Source organism: Chlorocebus sabaeus, chromosome 26 (genome assembly GCF_047675955.1).
Source record: "Chlorocebus sabaeus isolate Y175 chromosome 26, mChlSab1.0.hap1, whole genome shotgun sequence".
NCBI lineage: Eukaryota > Metazoa > Chordata > Mammalia > Primates > Cercopithecidae > Chlorocebus > Chlorocebus sabaeus.
This window is the reverse complement of record NC_132929.1, coordinates 26,166,096-26,191,367: the sequence shown is the minus strand read 5'-3', so window position 1 is coordinate 26,191,367 and position 25,272 is coordinate 26,166,096. Positions and strand designations below refer to the sequence as shown.

Below are 25,272 nucleotides of genomic sequence, written 5' to 3'. Positions count from 1 at the left end.
TAGCAATGTATCATTCTGATAGAAAAAAAAATCAGTCATTTCATTGAAAACTTTTTTTCTTTTTTGAAACATGGTCTCACTCTGTCACCCAGGCTGGAGTGCAGTAGTGCTAACACGGCTCACTGCAGCCTTGAACTCCTGGACTCAACTGATCCTCCAACCTCAGCCTCCCAAGTAGCTGGCACCATAGATGTGTGCTACCGCGCCTAGCTCATTTTTTTTTTCTTTGTAGAGATGGGATCTCATCATGTTGCCACAGTCTTTTTTAAATAACCAGTAATTAATCTGGGTGAAATTTGCTCCTTGATTCAGTACCACTACCCCCGGAGAAGATCACACGAGAAAGATTCTGCTCAGAGATGCTGCAGGAAGTGGATTACCACTGAGACATCCGTCATCACCCAGCTGTTTGAAGGGCAGCTCAATTATAGCATCGTATGTTTAAAGTGTGAGAAATGCACCTACAAGAACGAAGTCTTCACTGTCCTCTCACTCCCCATTCCATCCGAATATGAATGCTCCCTTCAGGTAGGAATGCGGTATTCCTGGACACTTTGTCTTGCTATACTCTCAGCCTGGATTTTCTCAGGGCTGTTTCCTACATTTGTTTAGTATGAGAGGCAGCTTTATAATTTTAATTTTAAAAGAAATAGGCTGGGCGAGTGGCTCATGCCTGTAATCCCAGCACTTTTGGCTGAGGCAGGCGGATCACCTGAGGTCAGGAGTTCAAGACCAGCCTGGCCAACATGGTGAAACCCTGTCTCTACTAAAAATACAAAAATTAGTTGGGCATGATGCCGGGCACCTGTAATCCCAGCTACTTGGGAGACTGAGCCATGAGAATCGCTTGAACCCGGGAGGTGGAGGTTGCAGTGAGCCAAGATTGCACCACTGCACTCCAGCCGGGGCGACAGAGCGAGTCTCCGCCTCAAATAAGTAAGTAAGTAAGTAAATAAATAAATAAATAAATAAATGAAAGAGGAAGTCCATGATGACAGTATTTTTTTTTTTAGGGACATACTGGTCAAAAGTTACTAGGAATTCAATCATATTTTTAAATGTACTCAATGAAATAGCCTGATTGTAAAATTGGAAATATAGTGGGGTTTATTCAGTCTATTGAGATAGATTTGTGCATAAAATAAATTTGTAATTTCTTGCAAAAATTTGTGACCCTCCCTTACCCCAGAGGTCTGTAAGGCCCAGACTTGGAACTAGATATAAAACATTCTAGACGCTCAGTCTTGTGCTCTTATATTTTGGACTAAAGCTGTGAAATGTTTTGGAAAGACAGAATGGAATCTAGTGCCTTGGTTTACCTCTCAAATTTTCTTCACCACAATGCCAAAAGTTAATCTGTAACTGGGGATGTGGGCATGGGGTGAGTGGCAGTAGAAGGCAGCCAGCAATAAGGAGCAAACAAGGGGCGGACAGCAATAAGTTTTCTTACAGAATTATATAAATTTATATTTTTTCTTCCTAAATTATGAAAACACATTTTATTGCTAAAAGATTTACCTACCAGAATTGGAGAATAGAATCCTATTACTTATTCAGCACTAGGCTTTGTTTCTCAGCTCAAACTTCTAAAGATTGTTGGAAAGAAATTCCAAACACCTAAGTAAGGTGCCAGTGGGTCCTCTGCAAACAAAATCTGTGCTCATCTTCTTCTTGCAGTTAATGGTCTGCAGAACCAAGGACCTGGCCACACTGAGGATCTCTCCTATGGATATGGGGTCTAATTTATCCCTGTTCTGCTATCTTTATCATAGGCCACCCCCAAACCCTGAAAGTCATTTTTGTCACCAGATCATTTTAGCAATGAGATGAACAGCATAAAGCAGCTGCCTGATTTCACTGGTGAAAATTGCAAAGTCGCCGGGCATGGAGGCTCAAGCTTGTAATCCCAGCACTTTGAGAGGCCAAGGCAGGCAGATCATGAGGTCAAGAGATCGAGACCATCCTGGCCAACATGGTGAAACCCCATCTCTGCTAAAAATACAGAAATTAGCTGGGCATGGTGGCATGCGCCTGTAGTCCTGGCTACTTGGAGGCTGAGGCAGGAGAATCGCTTGAACCCAGGAGGCGGAGGTTGCAGTGAGCCAAGATCACGCCACTGCACTCCAGCCTGGCGACAGAGCGAGACTCCGTCTCGAAAAAATAAATAAATAAATAAAATAAAATAAAATAAAATAAAATAAAATAAATAAAAATTGCAAAATCAGTAATATTCGGGAAAAAACAGAAAAGTTAAAATGCTCATTTATAGGCTGGGTGTGGTGGCTCACGCCTGTAATCCCAGCACTTTGGGAGGCTGAGGTAGGCAGATCACCCCGTTTCTACTAAAAATACAAAGATTAGCTGGGCTTGGTGGTGCGCGCCTGTAGTCCCAGCTCCTTAGGAAGCTGAGGCAGGAGAATCACTTGAACTGTGAGGTGGAGGTTGCAGTGAGTCGAGATCATGCCACTGTAGTCCAGCCTGTGCAACAGAGCGAGACTCCATCTCAAAAAAAAAGAAAACGAAAAACCCAAAAAACTGATTTATAGATTATAAGTGAGGTAGGCACTCAAATCCATCTCAGTAACAAGAAACACCTTCTAGGTGGATTTTACAGGTATCTGGCTGCAACTAGTGAAACTGTTATCTTCTGGACTTGTTGACTTTGAGAAAAGCACTGAGAATTACATTTCCTCGGCATTTGCAAAGTTCTTTTTTTTTTTTTTTTTTTTTTTTTTGAGACGGAGTCTTGCTATGTCACCCAGGCTGGAGTGCAGTGGCCGGATCTCAGCTCACTGCAAGCTCCTCCTCTCGGGTTCACGCCATTCTCCTGCCTCAGCCTCCCGAGTAGCTGGGACTACAGGCACCCACCACTTCGCCCGGCTAGTTTTTTTTTTTTTGTATGTTTAGTAGAGACGGGGTTTCACCGTGTTAGCCAGGATGGTCTCGATCTCCTGACCTCATGATCCGCCCGTCTCGGCCTCCCAAAGTGCTGGGATTACAGGCTTGAGCCACCGCGCCCGGCCTGCAAAGTTCTAATAGAAACAGAGAGTGCAGGTTGCAGTTGATCCAATTTGGTCACCAAATCCTTTTTTTCCTGAACAGGACTGTCTCCAGTGTTTTTTTCAACAAGACACACTGACCTGGAACAACCAAATTCACTGCTCCTTTTGTGAAACCAAGCAAGAAACTGCCGTGAGGGCTGGCATTTCCAAGGCACCCAAAATAATTATTTTTCACCTTAAAAGGTATGGATTTTTACATTTTCTGGGCACATATTTTTGAACAGCTTTCTAGAGATGTAATTCACACGCCAATAATTGGCCCATTTAGAGTATACAGTTCAATGATATTTGGTATATTACATTATTGTTTTTAAATTGTGATAAAATACATACAGCATAACATAAAACTTTGCCATTTTAGCAATTCTAATCATACAATTCATTGGCATTCATTATTCACAATGTTGTGCAACAATCATCACTGTTTCTAAAACTTCATCACCCAGACAGAAACTCTGTAACCTTTAGTTTTGGTGTTCTTTCTTTCTTTTCTTTCCTTCCTTTCTTTCTTTCCTTTCCTTCCTTCCTTCCTTCCTTCCTTCCTTCCTTCCTTCCTTCCTTCCTTCCTTCCTTCCTTCCTTCCTTCCTTCCTTCCTTTCTTTCTTTCTTTCTTTCTTTCTTTCTTTCTTTCTTTCTTTTTCTTTCTTTTCCTTCCTTTCTTTCCTTCCTTCCTTCCTTCCTTCCTTCCTTCCTTCCCTCCTTCCCTCCTTCCCTCCTTCCTTCTCCTTCCTTCCTTCCTTCCTTCCTTCCTTCCTTCCTTCCCTCCTTCCCTCCTTCCCTCCTTCCCTCCTTCCTTCCCCTTCCTTCCTTCCTTCCTTCCTTCCTTCCTTCCTTCCTTCCTTCCTTCCTTCCTTCCTTCCTTCCTTCTTTCTTTCTTTCTTTCTTGGACTCTCACTCTGTTGCCAGGCTGGAGTGCAGTGATGTGATCTCGGCTCACTGCAACCTCCACCTCCCGAGTTCAAGCTATTCTCCTGCCTCAGCCTCCCTAGTAGCTGGGACTACAGGTGCATGCCACTATTCACAGCTAATTATTTTTGTATTTTTAGTAGACATGGGGTTTCACCATGTTGGCCAGGATGGTCTAATCTCTTGATCTCATGATCCGCCCACCTTGGTCTCCCAAAGTTCTGGGATTACAGGTGTGAGCCACTGCGTCTGGCCAGGTTGTTGGTTTTCTAATTGTTGAGTTTTAAGATTTCCCTTCCCTTCCCTTCCCTTCCCTTCCCTTCCCCTTCCCCTTCCCCTTCCCCTTCCCCTTCCCCTTCCCCTTCCCCTTCCCCTTCCCCTTCCCCTTCCCCTTCCCCTTCCCCTTCCCTCCCCTCCCCTCCCCTCCCCTCCCCTCTCCTCCCTTCTTTTTTTCAGTCTCTCGCTTTGTCACACAGACTGGAGTGCAATGGTGCAATCTCAGTTCTTGCAGTCTCCGCTTCTCTGGTTCAAGCCATTCTCCTGCCTCAGCCTCCAGAGTAGCTGGGACTACAGGCACCCGCCAGCATGTCCGGCTAATTCTTACGTTTTTTGGTAGAGACAGGTTTTCACCATGTTGCCCAGGCAGGTCTCGAACTCCTGAGCTCAGGTGATCTGAATGATCTGCCCACCTCAGTCTCCCAAAGTGCTTGGATTATAGGCATGAGCCACTGTGCCTAGCCAAATTTCTTGTATATTTTCAATAGCAGTTCTTTACTAGATGTGTTTTTTTGTGGGTTTTTTTGTTGTTGTTGTTTTGTTTTTTTTAGTCCATGGCTTGTTTTTTATTGTCTTGACAGTGTTTTGTAGAGCAGAAAATTTTGACTTTAATGGAGTCCAGCTTATCAATTCTTTTGTAAAGGAGGCCTTTGGTGTTGTAGCTAAAAAGTCATTGCCAAACACAAGATAATCTAGATCTTCTCCAGTGTTATCTTCCAGGAGTTTTGTAGCTTTCTGTTTTACGTTTTGGTCTGTGATCCATTTTGAGTTAATTTTTGTGAAGGGTGTAAGGTTTGTGTGTGGATTCTTCTTTTTTTTTTTTTTTCATGTAGATATCCAGTTGTCCCAGCACCATTTGTTGAAAAAGGTTATCTTTTCTCCATTGCATTACCTTTGTTCCTTTGTCAATGATCAGTTGATCATATCTTTGTGGGTCCATTTCTGAGCTCTCTTGTCTATACCATTCTTTTTCTTTTTTTTTTTTTTTCCAGCAATACCACACTGTCTTGATTATTCTGGTTTTAAAATAAGTTTTGAAGTTTGGTAATGTCAGTCCAATTATGTTTTGCTTCAGTATAGTTTTGGCTACTCTGGATCTTTTACCTCATCCCATAAACTTTAGAATCATTTTGTCAATATCCACAAAATAAATTATTGGGATTTTGATTGGGATTACATTGTATTTACAGATCAAATTGGGAAGAACTGACATCTTGACAATATTGAAGCTTCTTATCCATGAATATAGAATATATCTCTCTGTTTATTTAGGTTCTTCTCGGATTTCTTTCATGAGAATTTTCTAGTTTTCCTTCTATAGGTCTTGTACATATTTTGTTCATTTTATAACTAAGTATTTCATTTTTGAGGGTGCTAATGTGAATGGTATTGTGTTTTTTTTATTTAAATTTTTTTTTTTTGAGACAGAGTCTTGCTCTGTCACCCAGGCTGGAGTGCAGTGACACGGTCTCGGCTCACTGCAAGCTCCGCCTCCTGGGTTCACGCCATTCTCCTGCCTCAGCCTCCTGAGTAGCTGGAACTACAGGTGCCTGCCACCATGCCCGGCTAATTTTTTGTATTTTTAGTAGAGACAGGGATTCCCCGTGTAGCTAGGATGGTCTCGATCTCCTGACCTCGTGATCCGCCCGCCTTGGCCTCCCAAAGTGCTGGGATTACAGGCATGAGCCACTGCACCTGGCCTGGATCTGTCCATTTCTGACAGAGGTGTGTTAATATCTCCAACTATAAAAGTGGATTTATCTATTTCTCCTTGCAGGTCTATCAGTTTTTCCTTTGTGTGTGTGTGTGTGTGTGTGTGTGTGTGTGTGTGTGTTTGTGAGACAGAGTTTCGCTCTGTTGCCCAGGCTGGAGTGCAGTGGTGCAGTCTCAGCTCACTGCAAACTCTGCCTCCTGGGTTTAAGCAATTCTCATGTCCCAGCCTCCCGAGTAGCTGGGATTACAGGTGCGTGCCACATCTGCCTAGTTTTTGTATTTTTAGTAGAGACAGGGTTTAGCCATGTCGGCCAGGCTGGGCTCAAACACCTGACCTCAAGTGACCCGCCCACCTCGGCCTCCCAACGTGCTGGGATTACAGACATGAGCCACGGTGCCCAGCCAGTTTTTCCTCATGTATTTTGACCCTTTGTTGTTAAGTGCATATATGTTAAGAATTTCTATGTCTTCTTGAAAAATGGATCCCTTTATCATTATATGTGGTCCTTTTTATCCTCGATCACTTTCTTTGTTTTGAAGACTGCTCTGTCCGAAGTTAATATAGCTACTCCCATTTTCTTAGTGGTAGGATGGTTTGTTTTCCTCCATCTGTTTACTTTAGTCTCTATGTGTCTTTATATTTCAAGTATGTTTCTTGTACACAGTATATAGTTGAATTTTGTTTTTGATTCACTGTGACAATCTGTGTTTTAATTAATGTATATAGACCACTGACATTCAAAGTGATCGTTGATGCCGTTGGGTTAAATATCTGTTGTACTTGTTACTGCCTTCTATTTGTTGCCCTTGTTCTTTGTGTTCCTGTTTTTATCTACCACTCTTTTCCTGCTTTTTGTGGTTTTGACTGAGCATCTTCTATGACTCCATTTTCTCTCCTTTATTACCATATCAGCAATACTTTTTAAAACATTTTTTAGTGGTTGCCTTAGAGTTTGCAATATACGGCCGGGCGCGGTGGCTCAAGCCTGTAATCCCAGCACTTTGGGAGGCCGAGACGGGTGGATCACGAGGTCAGGAGATCGAGACCATCCTGGCTAACACGGTGAAACCCCATCTCTACTAAAAAATACAAAAAAACTAGCCGGGCGAGGTGGCGGGCGCCTGTAGTCCCAGCTACTCGGGAGGCTGAGGCAGGAGAATGGCGTGAACCCGGGAGGCGGAGCTTGCAGTGAGCTGAGATCTGGCCACTGCACTCCAGCCTGGGCGACAGAGCGAGACTCCGTCTCAAAAAAAAAAAAAAAAAAAGTTTGCAATGTACATTTACGACTAATCCATGTCCACTTTCAAATAACACCATACCGCTTTCCTTGTATCACTGCTGTCATTTATTTCACTTATATATAAAGATACACAAGAATATATATGATATATACATAAGCATACATAATTGAATATATTGTCTCTATTATTGTTTTGAATAAACTGTTATGTTAGATCAATTAATAATAAGAAAAAAGTTTTCATTTTACCCTCGCTTATTCTTTCTTCAGTGCTCTTTCTTTATGTCAATCCAAGTGTTTAACCTACATCATTTTCCTTGTCTGTAAAGGATTTCTTTTAACTTTTTTTTTTTTTTTTTTTTTGAGATGGAGTCTTACTCTGTTGCCCAGCCTGGAAGGCAGTGGCATGATCTCGGCTCACTGCAACCTCTGCCTCACGGGTTCAAGCGATTCTCCTGCCTCAGCCTCCCGAGTAGCTGAGATTACAGACCCGCACCACCATGCCAGGCTAATTCTGTATTTTTGGTAGAGACGGGGTTTCACCATATTGCCAGGGTGGTTTTGAACTCCCTACCTCAAGTGATTCACCCGCCTTGGCTTCCCAGAGTAGCTGTGATTACAGGCATGAGCCACCGTGCCCAGCCTCTTTTAACATTTCTTGCAAGGCAGGTCTACTGGCAAAAAATTCCCTTAATGTGTCTTTATCCAATGACGTCTTTATTTCCCTTCACGTTTGAAGGTTAATTTTACAGGGTACAGAATGCTAGGTTGGTGGTTTTCTTCCCTTTTAACACTTTCAATATTTTATTCCACTTTCTTCTTGTTTGCATGGTTTCTGAGAAGTTAGATGTAATTCTTATGTCTGCTCCTCTATAGGTGTGCTTTCTGCCCCCAATCTGGCTTCTTTTGGGATTTTTTTTCCTTATCTTTGATATTCTGCAGTTTGAAAATGAAATGCCTAGGTGTCATTTTTCTGGTATTTATCTTTCTTGGTGTTCTCTGAGCTTCCTGAATCTGTGGTTTGGTGTATGGCATTAATCTGAGAAAATTCTCAGTCATTATTGTTTCAAATATTTTTTCTGTTCTTTTCTCTTTCTTTTCCTTTTGGTATTTCCATTATACAGATGTTACATCTTCGTAGTTGTCCCACAGTCCTTGGATATTGTTGTGCTTTTTTTTTTTAAGTCTATTTTCTTTCTTTCTTTTTTTTTTTTTTAGTAGAGATCCAGGGGCGGGGGGAGGGGCTCTTACTTTGTTGCCCAGGCTGGTCTGGAACTCCTGGGCTCAGGCGATTCTTCCACCTTGGCCTCCCAAAGTGCTGGGATACAGGCGTGAGCCACCGTGCCCAGCCAGTCTTTTTTCTTTCTTCTTTTCAGTTTTAAAGATTTCTACTGAGGTTCCTCAAGCTCAGAGATTCTTTCTTCAGCTGTGTGCAGTCTACTAATAAGCCCATCAGAGGCTTTCTTCACGTGTTAGTGTTTTTTTTCCTCTAGCAGTTAAAAAAGCAAAAACAAAAACAAAAACTAACCACTATACTAACAAGGATACCTCTAGCATTTCTTTCGGTTCATTCTTAGGATTTCCAGGTCTCTGTTTACATTGACCATCTGTTCTTGCATGCTGTTTACTTTATTCATTAGAACCCTTAGTATGTTCATCAGTTTTAAATTCTCAGTCTGGTAATTCCCACACCCCTGCCCTATCTGGTTCTGATACTTACTGTCTCTTCAAATTGTGTTTTTCGCCTTTTAGTATGCCTTGGAATTTTTTCCTGATAGCCAGATATGATGAACTGGGTAAGAGAAACTGACATAAACAGACCTTGATGATGTGGTGGTAAGGCGGAGGGGGAGGGGAAGCGCTCTATAATCCTATGAGTGGGTCTCGGTCTTTTAATGAACTTAAGCCTCCAGACTACGAAAGTTCACAAGTGCTCCTCAGTCCCTTCACACCTGCTTCGGTGGAACAGGATGGTTATGTGTGGGCTGGAGTTAGGTGTTTTCCTCCCCCTAGGTCAGTTAAGCTCTGATAAAACCCCAGCAGGTTAGGCTCTGGTTGATCAGTTTGTCCTGTGGGCAGGCGTGAAGAACTGGGTGCGCCAGTGTATTTCAGAATGGTTTCTTTCCCTTCCTCCTGCCAGAACCGTGAGGAGAGTTGTCTCTAATACTTACCGTGCGAGTGTGGTTGGGCTTCTGGAGGGAAAACTCACGAAGTAGGGGCCCCCCGTGACTGGATTCTTTGGAGTTTTTGACTCTCAGACTCTTCACTGAGCCTCTAGCAAATTAGTCAATTATAGTCCAGGTTTTCCTACGCAGACCTGTTCCCTCAGAGGTTTCTGCTCGGCAGTTTTGGCTCTGGTAAGTTTGTGATTCTCTGTGTTTGCTGGTCTGTGTTTCCAATTTTGGGGGCAGTGGTTTGTCCTGTGACCTCACCGCTCTTTCAGCTCTACGAAGAGCTGTTTATTTTCCTTTCGGTTACTTCTTTCCTTCCTGAAGGAAAATAACCAAAAGTTTTATTTAGCTTTTAACTTGTTAGGACAGAACGGTGACTTCCAAGTGTCCTTATGTGTAGAACTGAAAACTAGACGTCTCTCATTATTGCTTTCGGTGTTCAAACTGTTCAAAATTGGCCAGTGGGAGCCCCTTCAAGTTAGCTCCTGGGGTCCCATGAGTTTATTAGGGTATGCTTACAAAAAAAGGTATCATTTTTAGGTGCACAGTTCTGTGAATTCTGACAGATGCATGCAGTCATATAGCCATTACAACCAACATATAAACCATTTCCATCACCTCAAAAAGTTCTCTCATGCTCCTAACTAATCACTCTCCTTCCCGACCCTAAGCCTATAGAAATTGCTCATCTGATTCCCAACCTTATAATTTTGTTTTTCAGAATGTGCTATGTCATACTGTATGTAGCTTTTAGTTTTTCTTTCACTTAGCATGATTCTTTTGAAACGCGTGTTGTTGCATGCATTAGTGGTCCCTTTTTTACTGCTGTGTGCTATTCCTTTTTGTGAGTGTACCACAGTTGCACGTCTCCACCAGTTGATGGACGTTTGGGTTGTTTACAGTTTTGAGTAGTTAGGAATACAGCTTCTACAAACACTAGCAGATAGCTTGTTATGTGGGCCTAAGTCTTCATTTCTCCTGGGATGATACCCAGGTACAGAATTGCTGGATCACATGGCATTCCCTTAGTTTTTTGAAAACAGGGTATTTTGCTTTCTGGCACAAGAATGTCTGGTCTCAGTAATTTCCCAGCCTCAGACCTACATCAGCCATTTTTCCAAAATGAACATATGTTTTTTTTTTTTTAAAAAAGCTTCTGAGTAACTGATGTGAGCCTAGATTTACAAACTTAGGGTCTATGTAACAATACAGAATGTGAAAGATTTTCACAAAATGTTCTTATTAAAACATTATATTAAAATGTTAAAAAAAAAAACCTCAGAGCTTGAAAACAACATTGCCAAGACTACCTGTGCCGAAATCAAGATAAGGAAAAGCTGAGCCAGCGTGGTTAAAATAAACAGGTTCAGTTGGAGCAAAAGCCTCAGGAATTATCAATGTGGTTTCCACTTCCCCCAATGCTGAGAGCCTTGGTTATCCCTTTCTTTTTGCCCTACTAGATTCAAGTTTAGCTTGAATCTTTACTATCTCACTCCCTGATTCAAATTCCAGTCTCATTTTGGTGAGGCTTGTGGATGTGGTATTTAAATAGATAAGAGAAAAGTAATTTATAAGTCTGTACCAAATAATCTTTCCAAGAAATTACTTTTTTTTTTTTTTTTTTTGAGATGGAGTCTCGCTCTGTCGCCCAGGCTGGAGTGCAGTGGTGTGATCTCAGCTCACTGTAACCTCCACCTCCCAGGTTCAAGTGATTCTCCGACCTCAGCCTCCTGAGTACCTGGGATTACAGGCATCCACCATCATGCCCGGCTAATTTTTTCGCATTTTCAGTAGAGACGAGGTTTCACCATGTTGGCCAGACTGGTTCTAACTCCTGACCTCAAGTGATCCACCCACTTCAGCCTCCCAAAGTGCTAAGATTACAGGCGTGAGCCACCACGCCAGGCCAGAGATTATTTTTTTTTTGAGATAGGGTCTCACTCCGTCACTTAGGCTGGAGTGCAGTGGCTCGATCATGACTCCCTCAGCCTCCCTATGCTCAGGTGATCCTCCTACCTTAGCCTCCTGAGTAGCTGGGACTACAGGTGAGAATTCTATGTAGAGACAGGGTTTTGCCTTGTTACTCAGGCTGGTCTCAAACTCCTAGGCTCAAGGGATATGCCTGCCTTGGCCTCCCAACATTGTGGGATTACAGGCATGAGCCACTGTGCCCAGCCAAGAAATTACTTTTAAGATACTTGGAATTTGTCATGTAGACAAATGAGTGGTTCACAAGCTTTGTATTTTACACATTATCCCTGCAGGTTTGACATTCAGGGTACAACGAAAAGGAAGCTGAGAACGGATATTCATTACCCACTCACTAATTTGGACCTCACTCCTTATATTTGCCCAATTTTCCGGAAATATCCTAAATACAATCTCTGTGCAGTGGTGGTGAGTAAAAACAAACTGGTAAAAGTAACCCAATTTTGGCCGGGCACGGTGGCTCACGCCTGCAATCCCAGCACTTTGGGAGGCTAAAGCAGGCAGATCACGAGATCAGGAGATCTAGACCATCCTGGCTAACACAGTGAGACCTCATCTGTACTAAAAATACAAAAAAAAAAAAAAAAAAAATTTGGCTGGGCGTGGTGGCGGGCACCAGTAGTCCCAGCTACTCGGGAGGCTGAGGCAGAAGAATGGTGTGAACCCGGGAGGCAGAGCTTGCAGTGAGCCGAGATCGCTCCACTGCACTCCAGCCTGGGGAACAGAGGGAAACTCCGTCTCAAAAAAAAAAGTAACCCAATTGTAAAGAAAACTCTAGAATTATCTGCTCGAATCCCTATTTCTCCTGTCTCTCCCTGACTTCTTTTGTGCCCTACTTTAAAAATATATAGACCAGGAAACTCTCCACTTTGACCTAGACAAGTAGAGGAACAAAGAAATAAAATATACTGTTCACCGCCTCTTTATTTTCTCTCCAGTCAGTGGCTATTTTAGATCTAAGATCTAAGGATACTTGCAAATTGTGCTCCTAGAGGCAGCAGGAGAAGTTGGTTCCAGTAGCTTAACATTGCTTTTGAGACAGGGCCTTGCTCTGTCGCCCAGGCTGGAGTGCCGTCAGTGGTACAATCACAGCTCACTGCAGCCTCCAACTCGGTGATCCTCCCCGAGTAGCTGAAACTACAGGCATGTGCATTTACAAGCAGCTGAGACTACAGGCATGAAAATACAGGCATTTTTTTTTTTTTAATTTTAAAGTAGAGATGAGGTTTCACTATGCTGCCCATGCTGGTCTTGACCTCCTGGGCTCAAGGGACCCTCCCACCCTGGCCCCTTAAAGTGCTGGGATTACAAGCATCAGCCACCAGGCCCAGCCTTTGATAGCTTTATGTTGAATAACCATGAACCACTTTGTGGCCAAAGCCGCAAAACAGTAGGTACATACTAGCCACAAGATTCAATGCCTGTATACAGCCAGGCCTAGAAAAACTCTGGGGTCCCCATAGTTCTAAGTCAACTATGATCAATGAAGATTTCCTGAAGGAAAGAAAGCATGGAGTATAATTTAGACCAAATCACCAGAATTCACATCAACCATCCCCAAGTAGCAAGCCGCTCTGGGTTTCTGTTCTGGATCACGGTGTTAAAGATCTGTCTCAGAACATACTCATATTTCAAATTGTACCTGGAGGCCCAGTTGTGTCTACATCAAATGGTTGAGACGCCCACTGGAGCCCAGTATGATTCACCAGAGTCCTCCGAAGTCTCATTTGCCTCTTCAGCTTATTGTTGAATTAGTGTCTTCGAAAATGTGAATCCCACTGGTCTTCCTCATTAGCAGCTCTCAGAACCGTACCTCCACACTTTAACAAAATTATCAGCTCAGTATTTTGTGTGTTCACTTCGAGCCTCGATATTCTCCTTTCCAGTTTATCCTGCTCCCAAACATGGTTTTTCTTCTCTCACTTCCTTGCTTGGGAATCTAGAGTGGCATTCTCTTCTCTATTATATCAAATTCAGACTCTGATGTAGATTCCCAAACAGTGCAGGAACTGCCTCCCTTATATTTTACTATTTTTATTTCTCATATAGATGTTTCTGCTTTAAGAAAATCTGAATGACAAAAGCCTGAATTTAATATAAAAATTATAATTATTGCTGGGCTCAGTGGCTGCCTCTTGTATTAATAATTCCAGCAATTGTGGCGGCTGAGGTGGAAGGATTGCTTGGGGCCAGGAGTTAGAGACTATGGTGAGCTATGATGGCTCCTCTGCACTCCAGCCTGGGTGACAGGGCAAGACTCCATCTCTTTAAAAAAAAAAAAAAAAAAGTAACTATGTGCATTATGGAAATATATATGTTTATATAAAACATCACTCCAAACCTCCTATAAATTCTTAGTCCTAGGCCAGGCACAGTGGCTCACACCTGTAATCCCAGCACTTTGGGAGGCTGAGGTAGGAGGATCGCTTGAGTCCCGGAATTCAAGCCAGCAGCCCTGGCAACATGGCAAAACCCCATCTCTTAAAAAACAAAACAACAACAACAACAAAAACTTAGTTCTTTTAATAATCTAACTATTATTGGTTGATTAAGGGGCCAAAAGTTGGTTTTGAAAGAGAACTATATTTAGAATTTGCTGCAAATTGATGATTCATCAGAGATAAAAATTAAGCATCTGTGAGGCCAGGCATGGTGGCTCACATCTATAATCCCAGCACTTTGGGAGGCTGAGGTGGGCAGATCACCTGAGGTCAGGAGTTTGAGACCAGTCTTGCAAACATGGTGAAACCCCATCTGTACTAAAAATGGAAAAAAATTAGCTGGGTGTGGTGACGGGCGCCTGTAATCCCAGCTACTCGGGAGGCTGAGGCAGGAGAATTCTTGAACTCCGGAGGCAGAGGTTGCAGTGAGCGAGATTGGGCCACTGCACTCTAGCCTGAGCGAGCGAGACTTGTTCTCAAAAAAAAAAAAAAAACACCAATAAAAAACTAAGCATCTTTGAAATTGTGATGTATGACAGTAGGAATTAAACCATCTAGAGCTTTGCTACTTAAAGTGTAGTCCTCAGGAGAATCATAGCATTGGCACCACTTGTTAGAAATAAAGAATCTCAGGCCGGGCATGGTGGCTCACACCTGTAATCCCAGAACTTTGGGAGGCTGAGGTGGGTGGATCATGAGGTCAGGAAATTGAGACCAGCATGGCCAACATGGTGAAACCCCATCTCTACTAAAAATACAAAAAAAAAAAAAAAAAAAAAAAAAAATTAGCCGGGTGTGGTGGCATCCGCCTGTATTCCCAGCTACTCGGGAGGCTGAGGCAGGAGAATCACTTGAACCCGGGAGGCGGAGGTTGCAGTGAGCTGAGATTGCACCACTGCACTCCAGCCTGGACGACAGAGAGAGACTCCATCTCAGAAAAAAGAGAAGAAAAGAATCTCAGGCCCTACCTCAGGCTGACTGAATTAGAATCTGCATTTTAATATCCCTGTGTGGTTTCTGTGCATAATGAAGTTTAAGAAGCATACATCTCTAGACTAGAAGGGAAGGATTCCCCTGCGCCATCCTTAAAGGAGATTTATCCAGCCTTTGCATGAGCCCTTGAAGAGTTTACTGCTTTGCAAGACAGGCTCTTTATTTGCTAGATTCTTTGTTAGATTTATTTTATGAACACTTACATAGTGTTTGTTATGTATCAGGCACTGTTCTAGGCCCTTTACAAATAAGCATTTAATCCTTATTCTAGCCTTCGAGGTAGGTACTCTGTATTATTCCCATTTTACAGAATGGGAAACAGGCACAGAGAGGTTAAATAATTTGCCCCAAATCATTCTGCCTACAAAGAGCAGAGCCAAGACCTGAACGCAGGCAGGCTGGCTCCAAACCGTCTTGCTCTCATCTCTGACGCTGTACTGCCTCTGATTGTTAAGCATGTCTCTATACTGAGCCCAAATCTACCTTCCTCCTTGTAGAGTCTTCCCATTTGTCCTCATTCTGTCCTCTGAAGCAGTGATAGCAATTTGTCTGTGGCTTACAGTTAACAAATGCTTGTACATATGCATTAGCAAAGCAAAATACCTTTTTTTCTTAAACGTGTTCCTTCAAATATTTGAAAATGGCAATCATATGCTAACAATATCTAACTCCTTCAACCCTCCTCAAATCATTGGTTTCTAGAGAGAGTGTTTTTTAAAATGATGAAATACTTTAGGCACAGAAATCTGAACGGAATAAGTAGTCATGCTATTTGCCACCTAGGTAAAGAAATAAAACACAGGCCAGGAGCAGTGGCTCACGCCTGTAGTCCCAGCACTTTGGGAGGCCGAGGCAGGAGGATTACTTGAGCTCAAGAGTTGGAGACCAGCCTGGGCAACATGGTGAAACCCCATCTCTACAAAAAAATAAAAAAGTTAGCTGAGCGTGGCGGGTACATACCTGTGGTCCTAGCTACTCAAGGGTCTGAGGTGGGAGGATCACTTGAGCTGGGGAGGTTGAGGCTGCAGCAAGCTGAGATAGTGCCGTTGCACTCCAGCCTAAGCAACAGAGGGAAACTCTGCCTAAAATAAAATAATAATGTAATACTGTAGATAAAAGCCCCCTGTGTATCTTTGATGATCTCACTCCCTTCCATTTCCTGATGTAACCATTACCCGAATTCGGTGTATATTATTCCCATGCATTATTTTCCGCGCATGTTTGCATTCTCTGTTTTGCATATTCTCTATATCTGGTATCATACTGAACATATTCTTCTATAGATGCTTTTTCTCTTCAATATTATCTTTAATGATATTAATCCATCAATACATTAGCTTTTTAATTAATATTTTAATTGATAAAATTTTATACATTAATGGGGTACAATGTCATGTTTTGAGAGATTGTGTATCTATATACATGCGCGCACGCACACACACACAATGTGGAATGATTAAATCAAGCTAACATACTCCTCACCTCACTTATTTTTTGTGGTGAGGCATTTGAAATTTGCTCAGCTATTTTGAAATACATAATACTTTTTATTTACAGTAGTCACTCTGCCAAGCAATAGGTGTCAGATCTCCTCACTGAAACTTTATACCCTCTGACCAAAAACTCCTCATTCCTCACTCCCCTCCCCAGCCTGTGGTAACCACCTCTGCTCTCTACTTCGATGAGTTCAATTTTTTTAGATTCCCCATGTAAGTGAAATCGTGCAGTATTTGTCTTTCTGTGCCTGGCTTATTTCACTTAGCGTAGTGTCCTCCAGTTCCATCCATGCTGTTGCGAATGGCAGAATTTCCTTTTTAAAGGCTGAATAGTGTTCCAAATATATCACATTTTCTTTATTCATTTATCCACTGACAGACGCTTAGTTTGATTCCATATCTTGGCTTTTGTGAATAATACTGCAATGAGCATGGGCGTGTAGATATCCCTTCAACGTATTGATTTCATTTCCTTTGGATGTATATCCAGAAGTCAGATTGCTGGTAGTAGGGGTTTTTTGTTGTTGTTTTTAAAGACTGGGTTTTGCTCTGTCACCCAGGCTGGAATACAGTGGCACAATCATGGCTCACTGCAGCCTTGAACTCCCAGGCTCAAGCGATCCTCCCACTTCAGCCTCCCAGGTATCTGAGACTACAGGCATGTGTTCCCACACCTGGCCTGGTTTTAGTTTTTTAAATCTTTATACCATTTTCCATAATAACAGTACTAATTTACATTCCCACCAGCAAAGTACAGGATTCCTTTATCTCCACATCTTTGCCAGCACTTGTTACCTTTCATCTTTGTGATAATAGCCATTATAACAGGTGTGAGGTCATCGCTCATTGTGGTTTTAATTTCTCTTTCCTTAATGCGTAATGATGTTGAATATTTTTGTCATGAACCCACTGGACATTTGTATGTCTTGAGAAATATCTGTTCTGGTTCTTTGTCCATTTTAAAATCAGGTTATTTGTTTTCTTGCTAATGAGTTGAGTTCTTATATATTTTAGATATTAACTGCTCATCAGATGTATGGTTTACAAATATTTTCACCTATTTGTGTTATCTCTCCCCTTAGTTAATTGTTTCCTTTGCTGTGCAGAAGCTTTCACATTTGATGCAATTCCCTTTGTCTATTTTTGCTTTTATTGCCTGTGCTTTCAGGGTCACATTCAAAATAATCATTGCTCGGCCAGCGTTGTGGAGCTTCTCCAGGTTTACTTCTAGTTGTTTCATAGTTTCAGGTCTTATGTTGAAGTCTTTAATCCATTTTGAGCTGGTTTTTGTTTATGACATGAGATAAGGATCCACTTTGATTCTTCTGCCTGTGAATATCCAGTTTTCCTGACACTATTTATTTATTGTCCTTTCCCTATTTTATGTTCTTGGCACCTTTGTGGAAAATCATTTGACCATAAATGCCTAGGTTTATTTCTGACCATTCCATCCTGTTCCACTGGTCTACAGGTCGGTTTTTATGCCAGAACATACAGTTTTGATTATAACAGCTTTACGTAACAACATATTTTGAAATCAGGGAGTGCGATGCCTCCAGCTTTGTTCTTTCGGCCTGATTGTTTTGGCAATTTGGGGTCTTTTGTCATTTCATATAAATTTAAGGATTTTTTTCTATTTCTGTAAAAAATTTCATTGGAAGTTTGATAGGGATTGCATTGAATCTGTAGATTGCTTTACATAGTATGGACATTTTAGCAATGTTAATTTTTCAAATCCAAGAACACAGGATATCTTTTCATTTATTTGTATTTTCTTCAGTTTCTTTCTTCGATATGTAGAGTCTTCAGTATCTTTCACCTCCTTGGTTAAATTTACACCTAAGTAGTTTTTGTTATTTTTGCTATTGCAAATGGGATTATTTTCTTAATTTCTTTTTTGGATAGTTTGTCATTAATGTATAGAAATGCCACTGTGGCCGGATGCAGTGGCTTATACCTGTAATCCCAGTTCTTTGGAAGGCTGAGGTGGGAGGATTGCTTGAGTCTGGGAGTTCGAGACCAGCCTGGAAAACATAGGGTGACCCTGTCTCTACATAAAATTTTAAAAAGTAACCAAGTATAGTGGTGCATACCTGCTACTCCAGAGGCTGATGTGGAAGGATCGCTTGAGCCCAGGAGGTTGAAGCTGCAGTGAGCTGTGATTATGCCACTGCACTCCAGCCTGGGTGACAGAGCAAGACCCTGTCTCACCAAAAAAAAAAAAAAAAAAAAAAAAAAAAAGAAATGCTACTGATTTTTATATGTTGATTTTGTATCCTGAAACTTTATTGAATTCATTTCAGTTCTAACGGTTTTTTTTTGGTGGAGTTTTTAGGGTTTTCTCTACATAAGATCATGTCCTCAGCAAACAGAGAATTTCACTTTTTCTTTTTCTATTGGCATGCCTTTCATTTCTTTCTCTTGCCTAATTGCTCTGGCTAGGAATTCCAGTACCGTGCTGAAAAGAAGTGGTGAGTGGCTGGATGTGGTGGCTCATTCCCGTAATCCCAGCACTTTGGGAGGCTGAGGCAGGCGGATCACTTGAGGTTAGGAGTTTGAGACCAACCTGGACAACATGGTGAAAACTTGTCATTACTAAAAATATAATAAAATTAGCCTGGCATGGTGGCACACACCTGCAGCCCCAGCTATTCAGGAGGCTGAGGCAGGAGAATTGCTTGAACCCGGGAGGCGGAAGTCTGCACCATTGCACTCCACCTGGGTGACAGGGTGAGACTGTCTCAAAAAATAAAATGAAATAAAAAATATGATGTTGAACTAGATCTGCTAGTATTTTGTTGAGGATTTTTGCATCTATGTTCATCAGGGCTATTGCCTTGTAATTTTCTTTTCTTGTACTGTCCTTGTCTGGCTTTAGTATCAGGGTATTATTGGCCTCATAAAATGAGTTTAGAGGTATTCTCTCTGGTTCAGTTTATTGGAAGGGTTTGAGAAGGATTGATACTAGTTCTTTTTTAAATGTTGGGTAGAATTCAGCTGTAAAGTCGTCTGATCCTGAGCTTTTATCTGATGGGAGACTTTATTACTAATTCAATTTCCTTGTTATTGATCTATTCTGCAACCTTCTCCTGGGCTCAACTGATCCTTCCACCTCAGCTTCCCTAGTAGCTGGGACTACAGGCACATGCCACCATGCCTGGCTAATTTTTGTATCTTTTGTAGAGATGGGGTCTCACTATATTGCCCAGGCTGGTCTCAAACTCCTGGGCTCAATCAAGCAGCCCATTTGGCCTTCCAGAGTGTTGGGATTACAGGCATGAGCCACTGCGCCTGGCCTTTTCAGATTTCTTATTTCTCCATAGTTCAATTTTAGTAGGTTGTATGTACCTAGGAGTTTATGCATTTCTTCTAGGCTATCCAATTTGTTGGTGTATAATTGTTTATAGTAGTTTCTTAGGATCCTTTATATTTGTGTTATCAATTATAATGTGTCCTCTTGTTTCTGCTGTCTTTTGAGACGGAGTCTTGGTCTATTGCCCAGGCTGGAGTGCAGTGGCATGATCTCGGCTCACTGCAATCTCTGCCTCCTGGATTCAAGTGATTCTCCTGCCTCAGCCTCCCAAGTAGCTAGAACTACAGGTGTGTGCCACTATGCCTAGCTAATGTTTTTATTTTTAGTACGGATGGAGTTTCACTGTGTTGGTTAGGCTGGTCTTGAACTCCTGACCTCAAGTGATCCACCTGCCTCGGCCTCCCAAAGTGCTGGATTACAGGCATGAGGCATTGCACTCGGCTTCATTTCTGATTTTGAGTTGTCTTTTTTTCTTAGTCTAGCTAATAGTTTGTCAATTTTGTTTATCTTTAAAAAAAAAAAAAAAAACTCTTAGCTTCATTGATTTTGTTGTTGTTTTTCTAGTCCTTGTTTATTTCTGCTTTGACCTTTGTTATTTCCCTCCTTCTGCTAATTTTGGCCTTCGTCTGTTGTTCTTTCTCTAGTGCCTTGACATGTAGTGTTAGATTGTTGAGATCTTCTTTTTCTGAAATTGTTTTTAAAATTAATACATAATAATTGTACATACAAGTTACATGTGGTATTTTCATACATGTATACAATATGTACTGATCAAATTGGGGTATTTTAGCTGGGCACGGTGGCTCATGCCTGTAATCCCAGCACTTTGAGAGGTCAAGGCTAGTGGATCACCTGAGGTCAGGAGTTCAAGACTAGCTTGGCCAACGTGGTGAAACCCCATCTCTACTAAAAATACAAAAATTTGCCGAGCTTGGTGGCATGCGCCTGTAGTCCCAGCTGCTCGGGAGGCTGAGGCAGGAGAATCACTTGCACCAGGGAGTTGGAGGTTGCAGTGAGCTGAGATAGTGCCATTGCACTCCAGCCTAGGCAACAGAGCAAAACTCCATCTTAAAACAAACAAAAGAACCAGATTGGGTTATTTAAGGTTTCCATCACCTCAAACCTTTATCATTTCTTTGAGTTGGAAGTATTTCCAATCTTCTAGCTATTTTGAAATATGCAAATAATAAGCAGTTGTCATTAACTATAGTCACTATTATGCTGTCAAACACTAGAACTTATTCCTTCTATCCATGTTTGTATCTATTAACCAGCCTCTCTCTTTATTCTCCCCAAGTCCTTTCCAGCCTCTGGTAACTATCTCTACCTCCATGAGATAAACTTTTTTTAGCCCTCACATATGAGTGAGAACATGCAACATTTGTCTTTCTGTGCCTGGCTTATTTCACTTAACATAATGACCTTCAGTTCCATCCATGTTACTGCAAATGATGAGATTTCATTCTTTTTAGGAATGAAGAATATCCTTTTTTTTTTTTTTTTTTTTTTCTGGGAAGAGACAGAGTCAGCCAGGCACAGGGGCCCACACCTGTAATCCCAGCCCTTTGTGGGGCCAAGGCAGGCAGATCACTTGAGCCCAGGAGTTTGAGACCAGGCTGAGCAACATAGTGACACCCCATCTCTACCAAAAATACAAACATTAGCTGGGTATTATGGCACATGCCTGTAGTCCCAGCCCCTAAGGAGGCTGAGGTGGGAGGATCACTTGAGCCCAGAAAGGTTGAGGCTGCAGTGAGCCGAGATCATGCCACTGCATTTCAGTCTGGGTGACGGAGGGAAACCCTAGCGCAAAAAAAAAAAAAAAAAAAAGACAGGGTCTCTCTCTGTCACCCAAGGCTAGAGTGCAGTGGTGAAATCATGGCTCATTACAACCTCAAATTCCTGGGCTTAAGAGATCCTCCCACCTCAGCTTCCCGAGTAGCTAGGACTACAGGCATGCACCACCATACCCAACTAAATTTTTAATTCTTTTTTGTAGAGACAGAATTGCACTATGTTGCCCAAGCTGGTCTCCAATGACTGGCCTCAAGTTATCCTCCTGTCTTGACCTTCCAAAAATGTTGGGATTACAGGCACAAGCAGCTATACTATGACCAGCTCGTATCTTGGCTGTCGTGAATAGTGCTGCAGTAAACATGGGGGTGCAGGTATCCCTTGATATGATTTTCTTTCCCTCGGATAAATGCCCAGTAGTGGATTGCTGGATCATGTAATACTTCTATTTTTAGTTCTCTGAGGAATCTCCATGATGGTTTTCCATAACGGTTGTACTAATTTACATTCCCACCAATAGCATATAAGAGTTCCCTTTTCTCTGTATCCTTGCCACCATTTGTTATTTTTTATCTTTTTGCATTCTAACTGAGGTGAGATGATATTTCAGGGTGGTTTTGATTTGCATTTGTCAGATGATTAGTGATGTTGAACATTTTTTCATATAGCTATTGGCTATGTGTCATCTTTTGAGAAACGTGTATTCATGTCCATTGTGCACTTTTGTGTTGTATTGTATTGTATTGTATTGTATTGTTTTTTTTTGAGATGGAGTCTCGCTCTGTTGCCCAGGCTGGAGTGCAGTGGCATGATCTCAGCTCACTGCAGCCTCTGCTTCCCAGGTTCAAGTGATTCTCCCACCTCAGCCTCCCGAGTAGCTGGGACTACAGGGGTGTGCCACCATGCCTGGCTACTTTTTGCATTTTTAGTAGAGATGAGATTTCACATGCTGCCCAGGCTGGTCTTGAACTTCTGACCTCAAGTGATTTGCCCACCTCTGCCTCCCAAAGTGCTGGGATTACAGGTGTGAACCACCACACCTGGCCCTTTGCCCACTTTTTAATGGGATTATTTTTTTGTTGTTGTTCAATTGTTTGAATTCCTTGTATATTCTGGATATTAGTGCCTTATCAAATGAACAGTTTGCAAGTATTTTTTCCCCATTTTACATGTTGTCTCTTCATTTTGTTGAATGTTTTCTTTGCTATGCAGAAGCTTTTTAGTTTAACATAGTCCCATTTGTCTATTTTTCGTTTTGTTGCCTGTGCTTTTAAGGCCTTAGCCATAAAATCTTTGCTTAGACCAATATCCTGAAACATTTTCTCTGTGTTATCTTCTAGTAGTTTTATAGTTTCAGGTCTTATGTTTAAGTCATTAATCCAGTTTGAGTTGATTTTTTTTGTTTTAATGTGGTGAGAGATGGGGGTCTTGTTTTATTCTTCTGCAGATGGATACCAGTTTTTCCAGTACAATTTATTGAAGCAGGTGTCCTTTCCCCACTGTATGTTCTTGGCACCTTTTGAAAAATCAGTTGGCTGTAAATGCATGTATTTATTTCTGGGTTCTCTATTCTGTTCCATTGGCCTATGTGTCTTGTTTTTATACCAATACCATACTGTTTTGGTTACTATAGTTTTATAGTGTATTTGAAAGTTAGGTAATGTGATGCCTTTCTTCTTTTCTGATATAGGTGTTTATTGCTATAAATTTCCCTCTTAGAACTGCTTTTGTTGGCTGGGTGTGATGACTCATGTCAGTAATCCCAGCACTTTGGGGGACCAAGGCTTGAGCCCAGAGACCAGCCATGGTGAAACCCTGTCTCTACAAAAATTGAAAAAATTACCCAGGCATAGTGGCACATGCCTGTAGTTGCATCTACTTGGGAGGATGAGATGGGAGGATTACTTGAACCCAGGAGGTTAAGGCTGCAGTGAGCCATGATCATGCCACTGTACTCCAGCCTGGGTGACAGTGAGACCAGGTCTCAAAAGAAGAAACAAACAAACAAAAAAACTGCTTTTGCTGCATATCATGAGTTTTTGTATGTTGTGTCTCCATTTTCATGTGTGTCAAGGTATTTTATGATTTCCTTTTTGATTTATTTTTGGACCTGTTGGTGATTCGGGAGTATACTGTTTAATTTCCACATATTCATGAATTTTCCATGATTTCCCCTGTTATTAATTTCTGATTTCATGCCATTGTGATTGGAAAAGGTACCTAATATGATTTCAATCCTCTTTTTTTTTTTTTTTTTTTTTTTGAGATGGAGTTTTGCTCTTGTTGCCTAGGCTGGAGTCCAATGGTGCGATCTTTGCTAACTTTAACTTCTGCCTCCCGGGTTCAAGCAATTCTCCTGCCTCAGCCTCCTGAGTAGCTGGGATTACAGGTGCCCACCACCACGCTTGGCTAATTTTTGTATTTTTAGTATAGACGGTGTTTCATCCATGTTGACCAGTCTGGTCTTGAACTCCTGACCTCGTGATCCACCTGCTTTGGCCTCCCAAAGGGCTGGGATTACAGGCATGAGCCACCGCATCTGGCATGTTTTTTTGTTTATTTTTTTATCCATTTACACTTAAGATAATAATTGATATTTGCCACTGCCATTTTGTAATTAGTTTTCTGGTTATTTTTTAGAGCCTTTGTTTCTTCCTCTCTCGCTGTCTTCCTTTGTGATTTGATGGTTTTCTGTGGTGGTATGATTTGAATCCTTTCTTTTTAGGTTTTTGCTTTGTGGTTACCATGGAGATAACATAAAACATCTTTTACTTATTACAGGCTATTTTAAGCTGATAACAACTTAACATTTTAATGGCAATCAAAAACTATACTTTTACTCCCCCTCAATATTTTATGATTTTGATGTCAAAATTTACATTTCTGTAATTTGATTGATACATTAGCTTTAGTACACTCATTTTAACTGCTTTTATTAATCCATTGTAACTATCTATCATTTCTTCTGTTGCTGGGCAGTGAGGTTATATCAAATACTTTGCTTTTAGAAACAATACTGTAGAATGCATTGACACACACTTAACACGTAAATTTGTTTTTGTGTATGTGTATGCATGTGTATGTTTTACCAGACAAGAGAACTACAGTCCCAAATCTCTCCTTTAATCTATTAATGTAGTAAGTTACATCAACTGATTTATTCCTTAATTTTGTTTTTGCTAAAGGTGTTTAAATATATATACACACACACACACATATACATATATATTTTACATCTATTATCACAACTGAGAGAGTAACCTATAATTCTCTTAGACTGCCCTTTTCTGTTTTGGGTATCAGTCTTATTAGAATAAGCCTCATGGGCTGGGCACAGTGGTTCATGCCTGTAATCCCAGCACTCTGGGAGGCTGAGGTGGGCGGATCATCTGAGATCAGGAGTTCGAGACCAGCCTGGCCAACACAGTGAAACCCCGTCTCTACTAAAAATACAAAAATTAGCCAGGCATGGTTGCACACGCCTATAATCTCAGCCACTCGGGAGGCTGAGGCAGGAGAATGGCGTGAACTCGGGAGGTGGAGGTTGCAGTGAGCTGAGATCACACCACTGCACTCTAGCCTGGGCGGCAGAGCAAGATTCTGTCTCAACAACAACAACAACAACAACAACAACAACAAAACACGAGGCTCATAAAGTGAGTTTGTCACTCTTTTTTCTGGCACAGATTGTATAAAATAAAAATCTGTTTCTTGAAAATCTGTTAGAATTAAGCAGGAAAACCATCTGGTCTTGGAATTTCATTTTTCTTGGTGGGTAGATTTTAAAATGCTGACTTAGGCTGTTTTAGCCATTATAGGTCTAGTCAGGGTTTCTATGTCTTCACTGTTGTTTTAAAAATGCTTTTTTCCTTTTTCC

The 25,272-nt window shown here is 41.5% G+C and overlaps 1 protein-coding gene across 1 annotated transcript in view; it reads left to right on the top strand.

Moving 5' to 3' along the window:
- Positions 1-25,272, top strand: part of USP50 (ubiquitin specific peptidase 50) — a 46,483-nt gene that overhangs the window by 5,459 nt on the left and 15,752 nt on the right. Inside the window, exons 4-6 of the mRNA XM_038009978.2 lie at positions 313-528; positions 3,103-3,245; positions 11,634-11,766. Coding sequence (XP_037865906.1) covers positions 313-528; positions 3,103-3,245; positions 11,634-11,766 — 492 coding nt within the window. The remainder of the gene's footprint in view (positions 1-312; positions 529-3,102; positions 3,246-11,633; positions 11,767-25,272) is intronic.